This window comes from Petaurus breviceps, unplaced genomic scaffold (assembly GCF_028583685.1).
Source record: "Petaurus breviceps papuanus isolate PSGF00001 unplaced genomic scaffold, PetGlider_PUasm1.0 186, whole genome shotgun sequence".
In the NCBI taxonomy this organism is placed as follows: domain Eukaryota; kingdom Metazoa; phylum Chordata; class Mammalia; order Diprotodontia; family Petauridae; genus Petaurus; species Petaurus breviceps.
Genome location: NW_027185798.1, coordinates 31044574 through 31058737, shown reverse-complemented (window position 1 = coordinate 31058737; position 14164 = coordinate 31044574). Strand labels below are relative to the sequence as shown.

At 37.8% G+C, this 14164-nt stretch overlaps 1 protein-coding gene across 2 annotated transcripts in view; it reads left to right on the top strand.

Moving 5' to 3' along the window:
- Positions 1-14164, top strand: part of SNX27 (sorting nexin 27) — a 72995-nt gene that overhangs the window by 35894 nt on the left and 22937 nt on the right. For both annotated transcript variants that reach the window (XM_069090001.1, XM_069090000.1), the window contains exon 3: positions 13043-13235. In XM_069090001.1, the coding sequence (XP_068946102.1) occupies positions 13043-13235 (193 nt within the window). The remainder of the gene's footprint in view (positions 1-13042; positions 13236-14164) is intronic.

Here is a 14164-nt window from a genome sequence, read left to right as displayed (position 1 = left end):
ATTAGACTTAGGGGTAGGAGAACAATTTATGAATAAGCAAGAGATAGAGAACATTGTGGGGTGTAAAAGGGATAATTTCAATTACGTTAAATTAAAAAGGTTTTGTAGAAATAAAAGCAGTGTAGCCAGGATTAGAGGGAAAACAGAAAATTGGGGGGAGAACTTGTTTTTTGGAGGGGGAAGGCAAGGCAGGGTTAAGTGATTTGCTCAAGGTCATACAGATAGTGCTAAGTGTCTGAGGTCAGATTTGATCTCTGGTCTTCCTGACTCCAGGTCCAGTGCACCACCTAGCTTTCGGGGGGGAGGGGGATTTTAAGACAATCTCTCAGATAAAGTTCTCATATCTCAGTATATAAAGAACTTTATCAAATTTGTAAGAATGAGTCATTCCGCGGTTGATAAGGAAATGAACAGGCAGTTTTTTCTTGAAGAAATAAAAACTATATATAATCATATAAAAATATATTCTAAATCACTATTGATTAGAGAAATGCAAATTAAAACAACTTTGAAATATCATCTTATGCCTGTCAGATTGGCTAAAATGATAGAAGGGGGAAAGCAAGAAATGTTAGAGGGGATGTGGAAAAATTGGGACACTAATTGGGGGGGATCAGGAAGACTTCATGCTGAAGATGGTGCCTTTAAAGGAAGAGAAAAATTGCATAAAGATAAGGTTAGAAAGGAGTGCATTACTGGCAAGTAGAATGGCTAGGTCAAAGGCAGGAGACAGGAGATAGAGTGTATGAGATGCAGAGAGGCCATTTTGTCTGGAGCACAGATTGAGGGAAAAGTAATAATAGCCAATGGAACAGGAAAAATAGGTGGAAGCCTGGTTGTATAGGGCTTTTAAAAGCTAAGTAGAAGAATTTATATTTTATCTTAGTGGAGGAGGAAACTTTTGGAGTTGGTTGAGTAGGGGAGACACATAGTCAGACCTGTGCTCAAGGAAAATTACTTTGATAGTAGTGTGTAGTATAAACTGGGGTGGTGACAGACTTGAGGGAGAGGGAGCAGTTAGGGGGTCGTTGCCTATTGGGGGATGAATGTACATAATAAGTAAATATGTAAAAAATTCCAAATAAATGCAGAGTATTTGAGGAATGGTACTAGCAGTTCTGGGGCAAATCAGGAAAATTTTTTTTTGTAGAAAATGGTTCTTGAGTTGTCTTAAAGGAAGTAAGGGACTCTATGGAGGAGGTGAGAAGAAAGAATGTATCCCAGGCATAGAGGATGGAGGGCTGTGTCTGAGGAACAACAATGAGGCTGGATTGCAGAGTTCAGGAGAGGAAATCATGTATAACAAGGTCGTTATAGAAAGATTTATAAGAGTGATCATACAAAGTGAAATCAATAGAACCAGGGAATCAGTATCCTCAAAGGCTACAGTGATGTGAGTGGGAAGGACAACCAACATAAAATGAGCAGAATGGAATTTGCTTTTTTTTTGGAGGGCATTTGGCGTTAAGTGACTTGCCCAAAGTCACATGGCCAGTTTTTGTGTTAAGTGTCTGAGGCTGGATTTGAACTCAGGTCCTCCTTACTCCAGGGCTGGTGCTCTATTCACTGCGCCACCTAGCTGCCTCAAGCAGAATGGAATTTTATGAAACAGGGAACCACTGGTCATTTGAGCAACAAGCTGTAATACTAGACATTTTCTCTGATCCCCAACATCTCACAGACCTTTCCAGAACGGAAATTATGTGCCAAAGATAAACAACTTTAGTTGTCTTCACAGTCTAAGACACCCAGAATCCCACTCTCCCCCACCCAAAAGCATGAACTGATACCTAATATCAGCTCACTTAGCATCAAGGCTGCAGTAGCAGACATAAAGACCCAACACATTGTCTTATAGCAAAACCTAACTCCCCACTTTGGTCTCCCTACTCTACAGTACTGTGGAGACCTCAACTGCAGGTGAAATAATTTTTTTCCTTAATAGTATTTTATTTTTTTCCACATGTAAAGATAGTCTTCAGGATTCATTTTTGTGAAATTTTGAGTGCCAAATTTTTTTCCCTTCCTCTTTTCCCTTCCCCTTCCCCAAGATAGCAAGCAGTCTGATATAGGTTATACATGTACAATCATGTTAAACCTTTCCACATTAGTCATGTTGTGAAAGAAGAATCAGAACAAAAGGGAAGAACCTCCAGGTGGAAGAAGTTGTTCAGGTTGTGATAGCTAGGCATTTTGGCAGACCTTCAGGAGCAGAAGCCTGCTGGAGGTAGCAATAGTCAGCACTGCTGCAAAGCTCTGGACTGCCATTGCTGGGGCAGACAACCCTATAGTGCCAGGGCAGCAACTTTCTGAACTGTCAGTGTTGGGGCACAGAACTGAGGAGGGGAGGGAGTGGGTGTGTGGGTACATGGTATTGGAGCAAGGGGGCTTGTTTTGTTCAGCATTCCACTAAACCTTAGGGAAAGAGTTCAGCATACAACTAGGGCCAGTTCTTTCCTAAGTCACTTGGGGCAGAGACCTAGGTTGGTGAACTGTGAATTGCCAAAAATGGGAGGAGGCTGAGATGCTTTGATATCCAGCCTTTGAGATCCACCATTGAAAGGGAGAGAGTTAGAAAGTGAGCAATAAGGGAAAAAATTGAAATTACCAAAGATTTCAAGAAGAAGAAAACTTGAAGACTTTGAATTTATGCAGATGGACCAACAAGGAAAACATTGACAGCAGAAGGAAAAGTAACCTTCAGATCTCATCAATGAGTTCGGGTATCAGTGAATAAATACTGCAAAGGAAATACAAAGGAAAATGATCCAACACTTGATAAAAACAGAAGACCCTGTGGAATGTGAGAACATGGAACCATAACATGCACAAACACAACTGAGTGGTTCAAAAGAGAAACAAGAATCATGAAAACAGAATTTATAACATGTATAGCAAAAATAATGTGCAGAAGAGAAAAATTTGTGATGGCAAGTGTCAGTAGATTGGGAATGTAAATATACAGAAAGGAAGAACAAATCTAGAAGAAGGGAAGCAGAAAATAATACCATTAAAAGAAAATATGCTCACTATGTAAGGAAAACATACAAATCTTCAAGACAGGATGCACAGAGACAACCTAATGATCTCCCAGAAGAACACAACAGGACAAAAGACCTTAACACATAAGGCAGAAAATAATAGAGGATAATTGCCCAGAATTTTTGAACATAAAAATGAAATACCAAAATAGATCACATCCAGAAAAAAACACCCAAGACTTTGTGCAAACTCCAAGAAACAGAATGGTTAAATTTAACAAATCAATTCAGAAACAAGTTCTGCAAGCGAATTGGGAGAAAGACCTTCAAATATGAAGGAAAGGAAATAGAGGTAACACAAGACTGTTCTGCTTCCACTAGAAAACATAGCAGGGAATGAAACTATGTGTTCTGAAGAGCAGTGGAGCTCAGGATACAGCTAAATGTTACCTGTCTTGCTAACCTGAACTTGACTATAAATGGAAAAGATGGATGCTCAGGAAAAAAGAGCTGAATAGATTATTTGCCTCTAGAACACCCCCTCAGCAGAAATGCAGGAGTAAATAAATGCAGGAAGCAAGTATAGCAACAGCCACAGAATGACAGCAGAAAGACCAGTAGGAGACTTCTTTCTAAATGTGCACAAGGAGAGAGAGGGGTGAAGGCAGAAGTCTGGTGGAGGTAAGAGTGAAGAGGTGGGCCTGGGTCTTTAAGGACAGAACATGGTGACATTCTGCTTACAGGTAAATTAATGTTTTTTTTTCTTTTGTGGGACTATGTTACAACATTGGAGGAGATCAGGGGAATAGAAAGGAATGTATAATGTGCTGAAGTCAAATTGAATGCTTAAAGTGAGGGGGACTTGACCCCTGTGGTCTCAGTAAGAGAAAGAGCTTGCAGGGGAGGTTGAGGAGGAAAGGGGAAGGATTGAAAAGTGGTGGAGGTAAGGAAGGAGGCCTTACCTGGATGGTGGGAGAGAGGTCCACTGATGAATGCTCCTATGGGTGAAGAGAAAAGGTCTGTGAAGGGAAATTGGAACCTTGTGCCCTATGTGGTGAGTGGCATTTGGTACCTGAAAAGTTCACTTTACCCACCTTGAGAGGAGGAGAGTGGTAATTCTTGGGGACAACTGATGACCAGGAGGGTGGGAGGGCATGCCCTAAAGGAGAAGATTTTGAGGCAGATGGGGAAAAAAGGTAACCAGGGGAGAGAATAGATCAAGGCTGGGATACCTAATCAGAGACTTAATTATGGGAGTCATAAATCAGAGAATATTTCCATCTAGAATAGATGGAAAGGATGGATAATGGAGCGAAAGAAATTTCTTTTGAAAAGGGACTCAAAAATGAAATAAAAAAAACTAATAAAATGAGTAGCTCAAGGGGAAAAGAAGAAGGGGGAATCTACTTGACTGAGAGGAAAAAAGAGGGGGAAAGAATTATGTAACCAGATAAAATCAAGAGAGGAAAAGGAAATAATCAAAACCCCAAAGGGAGAAGGGGTAACATAGGAGGAGGGGATCAGGGATAGAGAGAAGAGAATCATGGGAATACCGCCACCTTAAAAGAGATGAAGGTAAAGTAACTGAAACAACATAGTACTGTGTTTACAGGAGACGAGAGGGAAAATGATCATAAACTTGTGAAAACTCCAATGTTAGAGAAAGATGGAGGAAAATATAAACCAAACTCTCATGATTTTAAATGTGAGTGAATGAAACAATTCAATAAAAATAAAAAGAGTGATATTGGATGAGAAAACACAGTTATGTGATCTGTTGCTTGTAAGAAACATTTAAAAAACAAAGATATACACAAAATAAAACAGAGAATGGAAAAAACTTTTCAATGTATCAAGTGAATCCAAAAAAGCAACAGTTGCCATCATGCTATCTGATAAAGCAAGAGCAAATGTTAAAAAAAACACAAAACAAGGAAACTACTGAAAAGAGCTGTGGACAACAAATCTCCATCGGTTTTAAACTTTGACCCTTGAAATGCCTTAGTATCCAAATTCATAAAGGAAGCACTGTCCGAGCTACAAGAAGACATAGACAGTGACACGATAGTGACAGAAAACTTCAATCTCTCTCAGTTTTAGGTAAATCTAACTGAAAAATAACAAAAGGAGAATATGGAACTGAATAAATTGCTGTGGAAGCTAGAGCTAGACTTATGATATCTTTTAAATAAGACTACAAAAACTACGCATGTTTTTTAGTATGACATGGAACTTTTACAAAAATTGACCATGTACTTAGGGGACAAATATATTGCAAACAAGTGTAAAAAGGCAGAAATAGTTAATAGATCCTTTAGAAACAATAATATAATAAAAATGTTAATGGGTTTAGGGACCACAAACAAAATATAGAGCCAAATAGAGACTTAAAAATGAAATTTTAAATAATGAGTGGGCCAAAGAACAAATCATAGAAGCAATAACCATGTAAAAGAAAATTATAATGATGAAACAACACACCAGAATTTCTGGCATACAGCTAAAGCAACCTTCGGGAAAAATCCTATTCCTGCAAACATATATTAATGGAGCAGAAAAAGAGAGGATTGATGAACTGAATAGGCATTTAAAAAAAATTATAAAGCCAAAAAACAAGCAAATCTAAAGTAAGCACAAAAGAGGGGATTAAAAGTTAGAGGCAAATTAGATAAATTAGAAGCAAAAAACCCCATGGAAACAATAAAACAAAGCTGGTTCTTTGAAAAGACTAATAAAATTGATAAACAGTTAATCTGATTAAGGGAGTAAAAAAATCTTTAAAATAGCAAATGAGCAGTGAAATCACAACAAAATCAGAAGACAGAATAATCAGAACGCATTATGAGCAGTTATATGCCAACAAAACTAAGAACACTAAAGAAATTAGGTTTAAATCAATACTTACACCATGTTCTATAGTGCATGCTAAGTAGATATGTGATGTGAATATCATTCCATAAAAAAAAAATCAAAAGAGAAACATCATAATACTTCCCACATTTGTGGGAAGGAGATGTATTCTTAACCAAACAAGAGATAGAGGCAATTACAAAAAACAAAATAGATATTGTATTACATGAAAATAAAAAAAGATTCTGCACAGACAAAATTAATATACCTCAGATAAGAAGGGAGGTAGTTGAATGGGGGAAAAAAATCTGTGTCAAAGCTCTCTGATAAGGGGTTGGCATCCAAGATACACAAAAACAAGAAATAAGTGAATAAATAATTGAGTTTAATAGCCATTTCCAATTCTATAAGTGTTCAAAGGGATATGAACACACTTCTCAAAAGAATTGCAAAGTATTCACAACCATGTAAAAGAATACTCCAAATCACTAATAATAAGAAAAATGGAAATCAAAACAATCCTCAAGTTTCACCTCACACCTTGCAAATTTGCAAAGATGACAAATGGTTGTGTGTTGTTAGAGGAATTATGGAAAGATAAGCACACTAATACATTGTTGGTGGAGCTATGAAATAATAACAGCCAATTTGGAAAGCAATTTGAAATTATGCAAATAAGTGACTAAATATCCATGCTCTTTGAATCAGAGACTTTTATTCAGCTTATACCACAAGGAAGCCATTGATAAAAAAGAAAGTCCCTGTATACACTAAAATATTCATAGCAGCACTTTTTGGAACAGTTGGAAACAAAGTAGATAACCATTTGTTGGGGAATGGCTAAACAAATTGAATGTAATGGAATATTACTTCACTATAAGAAATGGCCTGTGTGATGAATACAGAGAGATATGGAAAGATCTGTATGAACTGATGCAGAGTGAAGTAATTGGAGCCAAGGAAACAAAATACACAGTGACTATAACATAAATGAAAATACACACCAAAAAGTCACTGTTGCAAAATTATAAAGATCAAGCAAGTCTTGAATGAAGAGATATGAGAGGATACCTCTAACCTACCTACTTTGTGGAGGTGGGAGATCCACAGGTGTTATACATTGGATAATGTTTTTGGAGTTTTTCTATGTATCAGTTCTGCAGACTTTTTTCCTCTCTAAAAATAGTTTGTCATATGGAATGTTTTTTTGGGAGGGGTAGGGGAAAAGAGAGATACTTGGGAAACTATGATAATGAAAGAAACAGAAAACATAAATAAAAACTTTTTAAAAAGAGAAATTCTGAAGAACAGATTTGACCCCAAAGAAAAGAAAGGAAAAGACACCACTGGTTGCTCCTTTGTAGAGGTAGGTTGTGTGTGAAATATTGCATATGACATCAGATTATTTTGATATTTCATTTGGTTTTCCTGAATTTATTCATATTTTCTTTCTTTTAATTCTTTGTTTATAAGGGATAGTTCTTAGGTAGGGGGAAAGGAAGGGCATAAGGGGGAAACCTATATGATGTAAAAACAGAAGATCAGTAACATCTATTTAAGAAAGAGAAAAGATGGAACAAATATTCCCAAACCAGAATGAAAATCTAGCAGCTTTCGGGCATCACAGCAGAACAGGGAACTGTAGCGTCAAGTAGCCAGCCTAACAGATTATCATACTAGCCTCTGAGCCTGTGCAGAAGGAAGTAGAGCTGACACCATTGGGACAGGTCTTGGGGCTGCACACCTGATTGATCCTCCTGTGGAGGGTGAAAGTGAGGAAGAGGATGGTGTCGTGATATTGAACAGCCATTGACCCAGAAAATGTGGAACTGGTGAAGTGAGCAATAGCCGCATGGCCCAGCTTGGGCCAAGGGTATTTCAGATGCCTAATGAGAGGATGTGATACAGAAGACTGTGATCTTGCCAGGCAACTTTTATATGGAGGTGACTGTCGTTGGGAGCAGCCTTCTCTCCCCCCTTTCCAAATTCAGTCTGGGACATAATAAATGCTTAAATAACATTTGCTGGCTGATGGACTGTTCTTGTTGTTATATTATATTGCAGCAAAAATATATATACATATATATATGTATACATGCACACACATGCATATATTTCCATATATTAATGCTACTATGAATTTTTAAAAGCAGAAACCTTCCCTTTTTTTGCTTTTGATAACACAATCAAGCTAAATTTACAACAGGTTTATTGGGTAAAGGGGTATGTTTATTTTTGTAACTATTTGTACTGTCAGGTTTTCTCCAAAAGGATCCAATAAATTTCCAGTTTCACCAGCAAATGAATGAATATACCTGTTTTCTACAACCCCACTAGTATTGTTGCATTACTTTTAATTATTTTTGTCAATTTGGTGGGTGGGAGGTGGCACCACAAAATTGTTTTAATTTACATCTCTTTGATTATTATTAGTGAAAGTGATCATTCTTTTAGGTAATTTATTAATAATGTTTTCTCTCGAAAACATTATTCATATGTCCATATCATCTGACAATTTATACATCATTGCTAATTTACCGCTGTGACTTTTTAACAGATACTGTATGTTTTAGATATCAAATTTACGTGTCTTATTTGCTATAAATATCTCCAATTTATTTTTTTCTTTTGTTTTTGTTCAGAAATTTTTTATGTTGATTGTCATTAATCTTTCCTTAATGATTGTTTGTTGAATTGAAAAGGCTTATTTCCCTCCACAGTTAAAGCAATATTTTATTCTGTTTTCTTCTCTTTTTTTTTTTTGTTAACTTCCTTTTTATATGTTTGTCCATCATCCAACTGCAATTCATTGGGAGTATGTAGTGTAAGGTGGAGGTCTAAATCTATTTCCCACCAATTTACTGAACAATTTTCCCGAGTATATTGATTAGATAGAAGCTGGAGAAAGGATTCGTTACTTTATCTAATCTTTTTTTAGAAAGTCAGCAGGATGAGGTAGTGAATAGAAAGTTATTTATGAACCTAGAGAATCACTTATCAATATAATCTATGTTTTATTGTATTTTTATTTATTTTGTTAAATATTTCCCAGTTATATTTCAATCTGGTTGAGCCATCTTAGGGAGTGTGGTGGGCTGTGTTTGATATTTCTGGTTCTGATAATCCCTTTCGCAGTATGTTTCGAAATCTAGAGAACACAAGATCATCTCTATCAACTTTTTGCTTAATTTTGTCCATGATTTTCTTTTTCTTTTTTTGCCTTTTTTTTTGGGGGGGGCAGGGGTTAAGTGACTTGCCCAAGGTCACATGGCTAGACAGTGTTAAATGTTTGAGGCCAGATAGGAACTCAGGTCCTCCTGACTCTAGGGCCAGTGCTCTATTCACTGAGCCACCAAGGCCACCCCCATGATTTTCTTTTCTACTTATTTTTCCATATACATTTCAGTATGTTTTAGTTTAGTGGTATAAAAAAGCCATTTGGTGTTTTGATTGGTGTTACATTAAAAACATAAATTTATTTAGGAAGTATTGTCATTTTTACTATATTAATCTGACCTATTCATGAACATTGAGTTTATTTGTCTTCCCTTTTTGGTCATTGTAGTTTTAGAACTGTCCTTACAAAGGTAATTTTTATTTCTAGATAGGTTAATTCCCAAATATGTGATGGTTTTTGTTGTTGTAAGTGGGGTTTCTTTTCATTATTATTATTATTATTTTGCTTTTTGGAGGGGGGAAGACAGGGAAATTGGGGTTAAATGACTGGCCCAAGGTCACATAGTAAGTATTAAGTATCTGGGGTCAGATTTGAACTCAGGTCCTCCTGACTCCAGGGCTGGTGCTCTATTCACTGTGCTTCCTAGCTGCCCGTCACTATTATTTTTTAATCATTGCTAAGGGATACAGATGATTTTGTGGGCTAATTTCATATCCTCTGATTTTGCTGGACTCATCACTTTGAATTTTTTTTTGGTTGAAGCAGTTGATTTGCTATTTTTACCTCTTTATTTCTAATATTAATTTTTCTAATATTTTTCCTGTCTTGTTGCAATTGCTAGAATTTCCAATACTACAAAAGTGGTGCAAGTGGAGATCACATAGAGCTGTTAACTAGACTTTATTTTAATTTTGAAAGTGGAAACAAAGAAGGGTGACTTGAGGAATGAATCAGTAAGCATTTATTATTAATTGGTGTTGCAGTGAATAGAGCACTGGTCTTAGAGTAAGGAAGATCTGAGTTCAAATGCAGCCTCAAACACTGACTGTGACTCTGGGCAAGTCACTTAGCCCCTCTTTGCCCCAGTTCCTCATCTGTAAAATGGGTACACACTGGAGAAGGAAATGGCAAATCACTCCAGTATCTTTGCCAAGAAAACCCTATGGAAAAGAAGTCTGCAGGGTCACTTCAAGATGAACATGATTGAACAGTAACAACTACAACCACCACCACAACAACCTGTTGTATGTCATATACTGTGCTAAGTACTATACATACAAAGGGGGGGAAAAGGGAAGGCTCTTAAAAAAATGGTTCACTTGATAACATAAAGGCCTCAATTTGCATCTTCATTTTTTGGAACTAAGTTAAGACAGGAAAGAAAATGTGCAAAGTGGAGAGCCCTGGATTTGGAGTCAGAGGCCCTGGTCCATGTTAGTCAGCAAACCTTTGTTAAAAAATGCTTTTTGTGTGCTGGGCGGCTGGATGCTGAGGATATAGACCAAAGGGAGACAGATTTCCCTCCTCCCATGTCTTATATAGGAAAGCCAACCTCCCCATGTGTAGGTGCCTGGTTTGTAAAGAGCAGCGAATAGCTAACTAGTGGGGCTGGTCCTAGCAGCTGGAAGGATCCAGCCTATGCAGAATGTGATTTGAGTTGCCTTCTATGGTCAGTTAGCCTGTGAAGAAAGCTAATACAAGGATCAGGTTTTAGATGTGGTCCTCAGCTCTTTCTGACTGTGCTTATTACTTTGTGGCAGACAGATCATCCCCTCTTTTGGTGACTTAATTGGTAATCCATAAACTGAGGAACATACTTGTCTGAAAGTCTTTCATCAGGATTCTTGAGTAAGTACCTTTTAGCCCTCAGATAAAACTGGTAGGCTTGCTTTGCTTTTTGAATTTGATTAAAAGATGTCCATAATCTCTTGGGGAACAGATAATTTTAGGAATTAAGCATTCCTGAATATCAATAACTTAACAATCACTATCCTTATCATCTGTTAACACATATGTGGAACAGTGACATTTTACTAAGCACATAAGGATTTGATTATAAGACAAAATTAGCTATAAATCCTTCCTGCACTGGAGTAGTTTATAGTTAAGTTAAAAGTTGGGATTGTTGGGCTGGCTAGGTGGTGCAGTGAGTCAGCCCTTGAGTCAGGAGGACCTGAGTTCAAATCTGTCTTCTGACACTTAACACTTACTAGCCCTGTGACTTTGGGCAAGTTACTTAACCCCAATTGCTCTGCCCTCCCCACTCCAAAAAAAAAAAAGCAAAAAAAAGTTGGAATTGTAGAATTCTGGAATAGTCTTCTCCAAAGGAATTTGTATAATCTTTTGAGATTTTCAAGAATTGACTAGGTAATTGAATCAGGTTGTAGAACTAGATATTCTTACATGATCTTTAAGATAAAACTGTATCAAGGCCTGTTTACCAAGTTCTTGCTTATTACATGAAGTGTGACCACCAAGTAATGGGCCTGGCTTTTTGTAGAATATACCAGAAATTTAATGCCCAAATGAGCTATGTCTTTCAAAGTAAGTCATTTTGGGAGGTAATATACTTAACCATGTTACCACTACTCAAAACTTTTTAAACTTACAGAATTGTCTCCAGAGCTATTTTACAAGCCACACAAGAAAATAATTCTTATTATGTCATTTAAATTCAAGCATCTGTTGAGTTGCATGGCAGGCACTGAGTAGATCGGTGAAGTCTAGGAATTGGCACTTCAGCTTGAGGGAAAGGGATTTCAACAGGTCTCAAGGTGTGAGGAAGTCCATTCCAAGCACAAGGAATGAATGACCTTTGCAAATGCGGAGAACTGAGAGAGGACAAGACTAAATCAGAGAATGACTTGTAATGATATGGAGTAATTGTCGTTAATAGTGTGGAATAGGCTGGGAAGACTGGAACAGAACTGGGTTTTGGAGAACCTTAAATGACTGAAAACATCTGCATGTTTTTTGGGGCAGCCACTGAAGGCCTGTGAGCCAGGGACATGACTCAATTGGACCTGGATCTTAAGGAGATTCCTTTGGTAGTAGAATGAAGAGTGAATGGGAGAGACTGGAGGCAGGGAAACCAGTTAGGAGGCCCTCGTAATTGTCTAGAAAAGAGATGATTGAAGGTCTGCATTAAGGAGGTGGTCTGTGGAGTAGAAAGGAGAGAAGAGGCTTTGAGAGAGATTTCAGAATCAGAATTAATAGAACTTGGCAACTGATTGGGTGTGAGGAGTGAGGGAGAAGGAAGAGTCAAAGAGGATTCCAATTTCAAGCATTGGTAACCTGGAAAGTAGTGGTAATATCAAGAGTACAGAGAAGGTAAAAGGAGCAGATATAGGGGGGGATGTGGATTCAGTTTTGTGTGTGTTGAGTTTGAGCTGCCAGCATGACACTTTCTCATGGAGATGCCCAGCATAAAGTTGGGAATGTGGGAGTATATCTCTCATGGTAGATTTTGAAGGTCATGTGCATGGAGGATAATTGAAACTATGGAAGTAAAGGCAATCAGGAGATTAGAGGGAGAACATAGACCCAAGGGCAGACCAGTGTGAGTTGCCTTAATATTTATATATGTTTTTCCCTTAATATTCATTAAGGGAATAGGAGGGGAAGGAAGGGTTCCAAATGGGACAATCAGAAGTAGGAAGAGAACCTTGAAAAAGTACATGTATGACTAGTATGGAAAAGGTTGGACCACATGGTCTTTGAAGATGGTTCTGGCCCACCCCCCTAAGATTCTGTGAAGCCAAGAGATGAAAAAGAATAAAACAAAAAGAAGGTGGTCAAGCAGTATCAAATGTTGGGAAATGAAGACTGAGAAAAGATCACTGACGTAGGTTTTATTGTTGTGATTGGGACTGATCCCACATTGTAAAGGAATCAAAAGCCTACCCTTCATATAGAAAACACTGTTGGTGACTAGCACTAGGCAGGGTGGATGTAGCCAACACCAATCCAACCCTGACATAACTGCTTTTTGCTTTTATAATAAATGCATTTTCTTTTGCTTTCCTCTTACCAGGTGTACAATGTTTACATGGCGGGAAGGCAGCTGTGCTCTAAGCGGTACCGGGAATTTGCAATTCTGCACCAGAACCTTAAACGAGAGTTTGCCAACTTTACATTTCCTCGCCTGCCAGGGAAGTGGCCGTTCTCATTATCAGAGCAGCAGCTGGATGCTCGACGTCGTGGGTTGGAGGAGTACCTGGAGAAAGGTAGTTGATTGTCAGGGCACATGTCCAGAGCTTCTACATAGCTTACTTAGGGTCACCTTGGTGCTTCCACGCACCCCAGATGAGCTTTCTATAGCTAGCTCCCTAGTCTGTGGGCAGTGGCCTCCAGGGAAAATGAGCTTGTAGCACATTTTTTTAAAATAGTATTTAATTTTTTCCAATTATACATAAAGACAATTTTTAGCATTCCAGATTTTTCTCCCTCCCCTCCCCTCTTTCTAAAACAGTAAGCAATTTGATATAAGTTATATATGCTGTAGCATATTTCTGAACTAGATTTAACGATGGGAGCTTTGAAGTGTGACAGAGATGCCTGCTCAGTGTTGTGATTAACAGTGTCCTTTTATTAGCTTGCCAAATACTTAACAACAACACACACACAATTTGTTTTTAATGCATGAAGGACCTTTGTTATATTATTTGCCAACAAACACACACATATGCACGCAATCAGATACACAGTTTGGTTCTGCAAGGGGAAAGTGCTTTTCTTTGAGACACTGTGGATCTCCATTAGAGTAGCCCTTATTGCCCTCAGTCAACATTCCCTATAAAGCAATTCTTTGCCTTTTTTTTTTTTTAACATGTCCCTCCCTTTACTTCCTACTTCTGCCCTGTCCTGTGTCCCAGGCTGCTTCACCCCACCCCCACTGTGGTAGATAGAATTGCAGAGTTTGCTAGCTGTGTACTAGATTTTCCTCTTAAGCTTTAGTTAAAGAATTGCTAGAATAATGGTCTTATTTAGTAAATGGTAGTTTTTTTATCCTTGTACAAGAACTGACCTAGTTCGGATTTTTTCTTTTGGGGTTTTCTTTTTTTACTTCTACAGTGAATTGTTATCTTAGAGGAAAAATCTCTGTAGAAGGTGGTGAATCCCTTCCATCACCATTGTCATTTTTCTAAAATGGAAA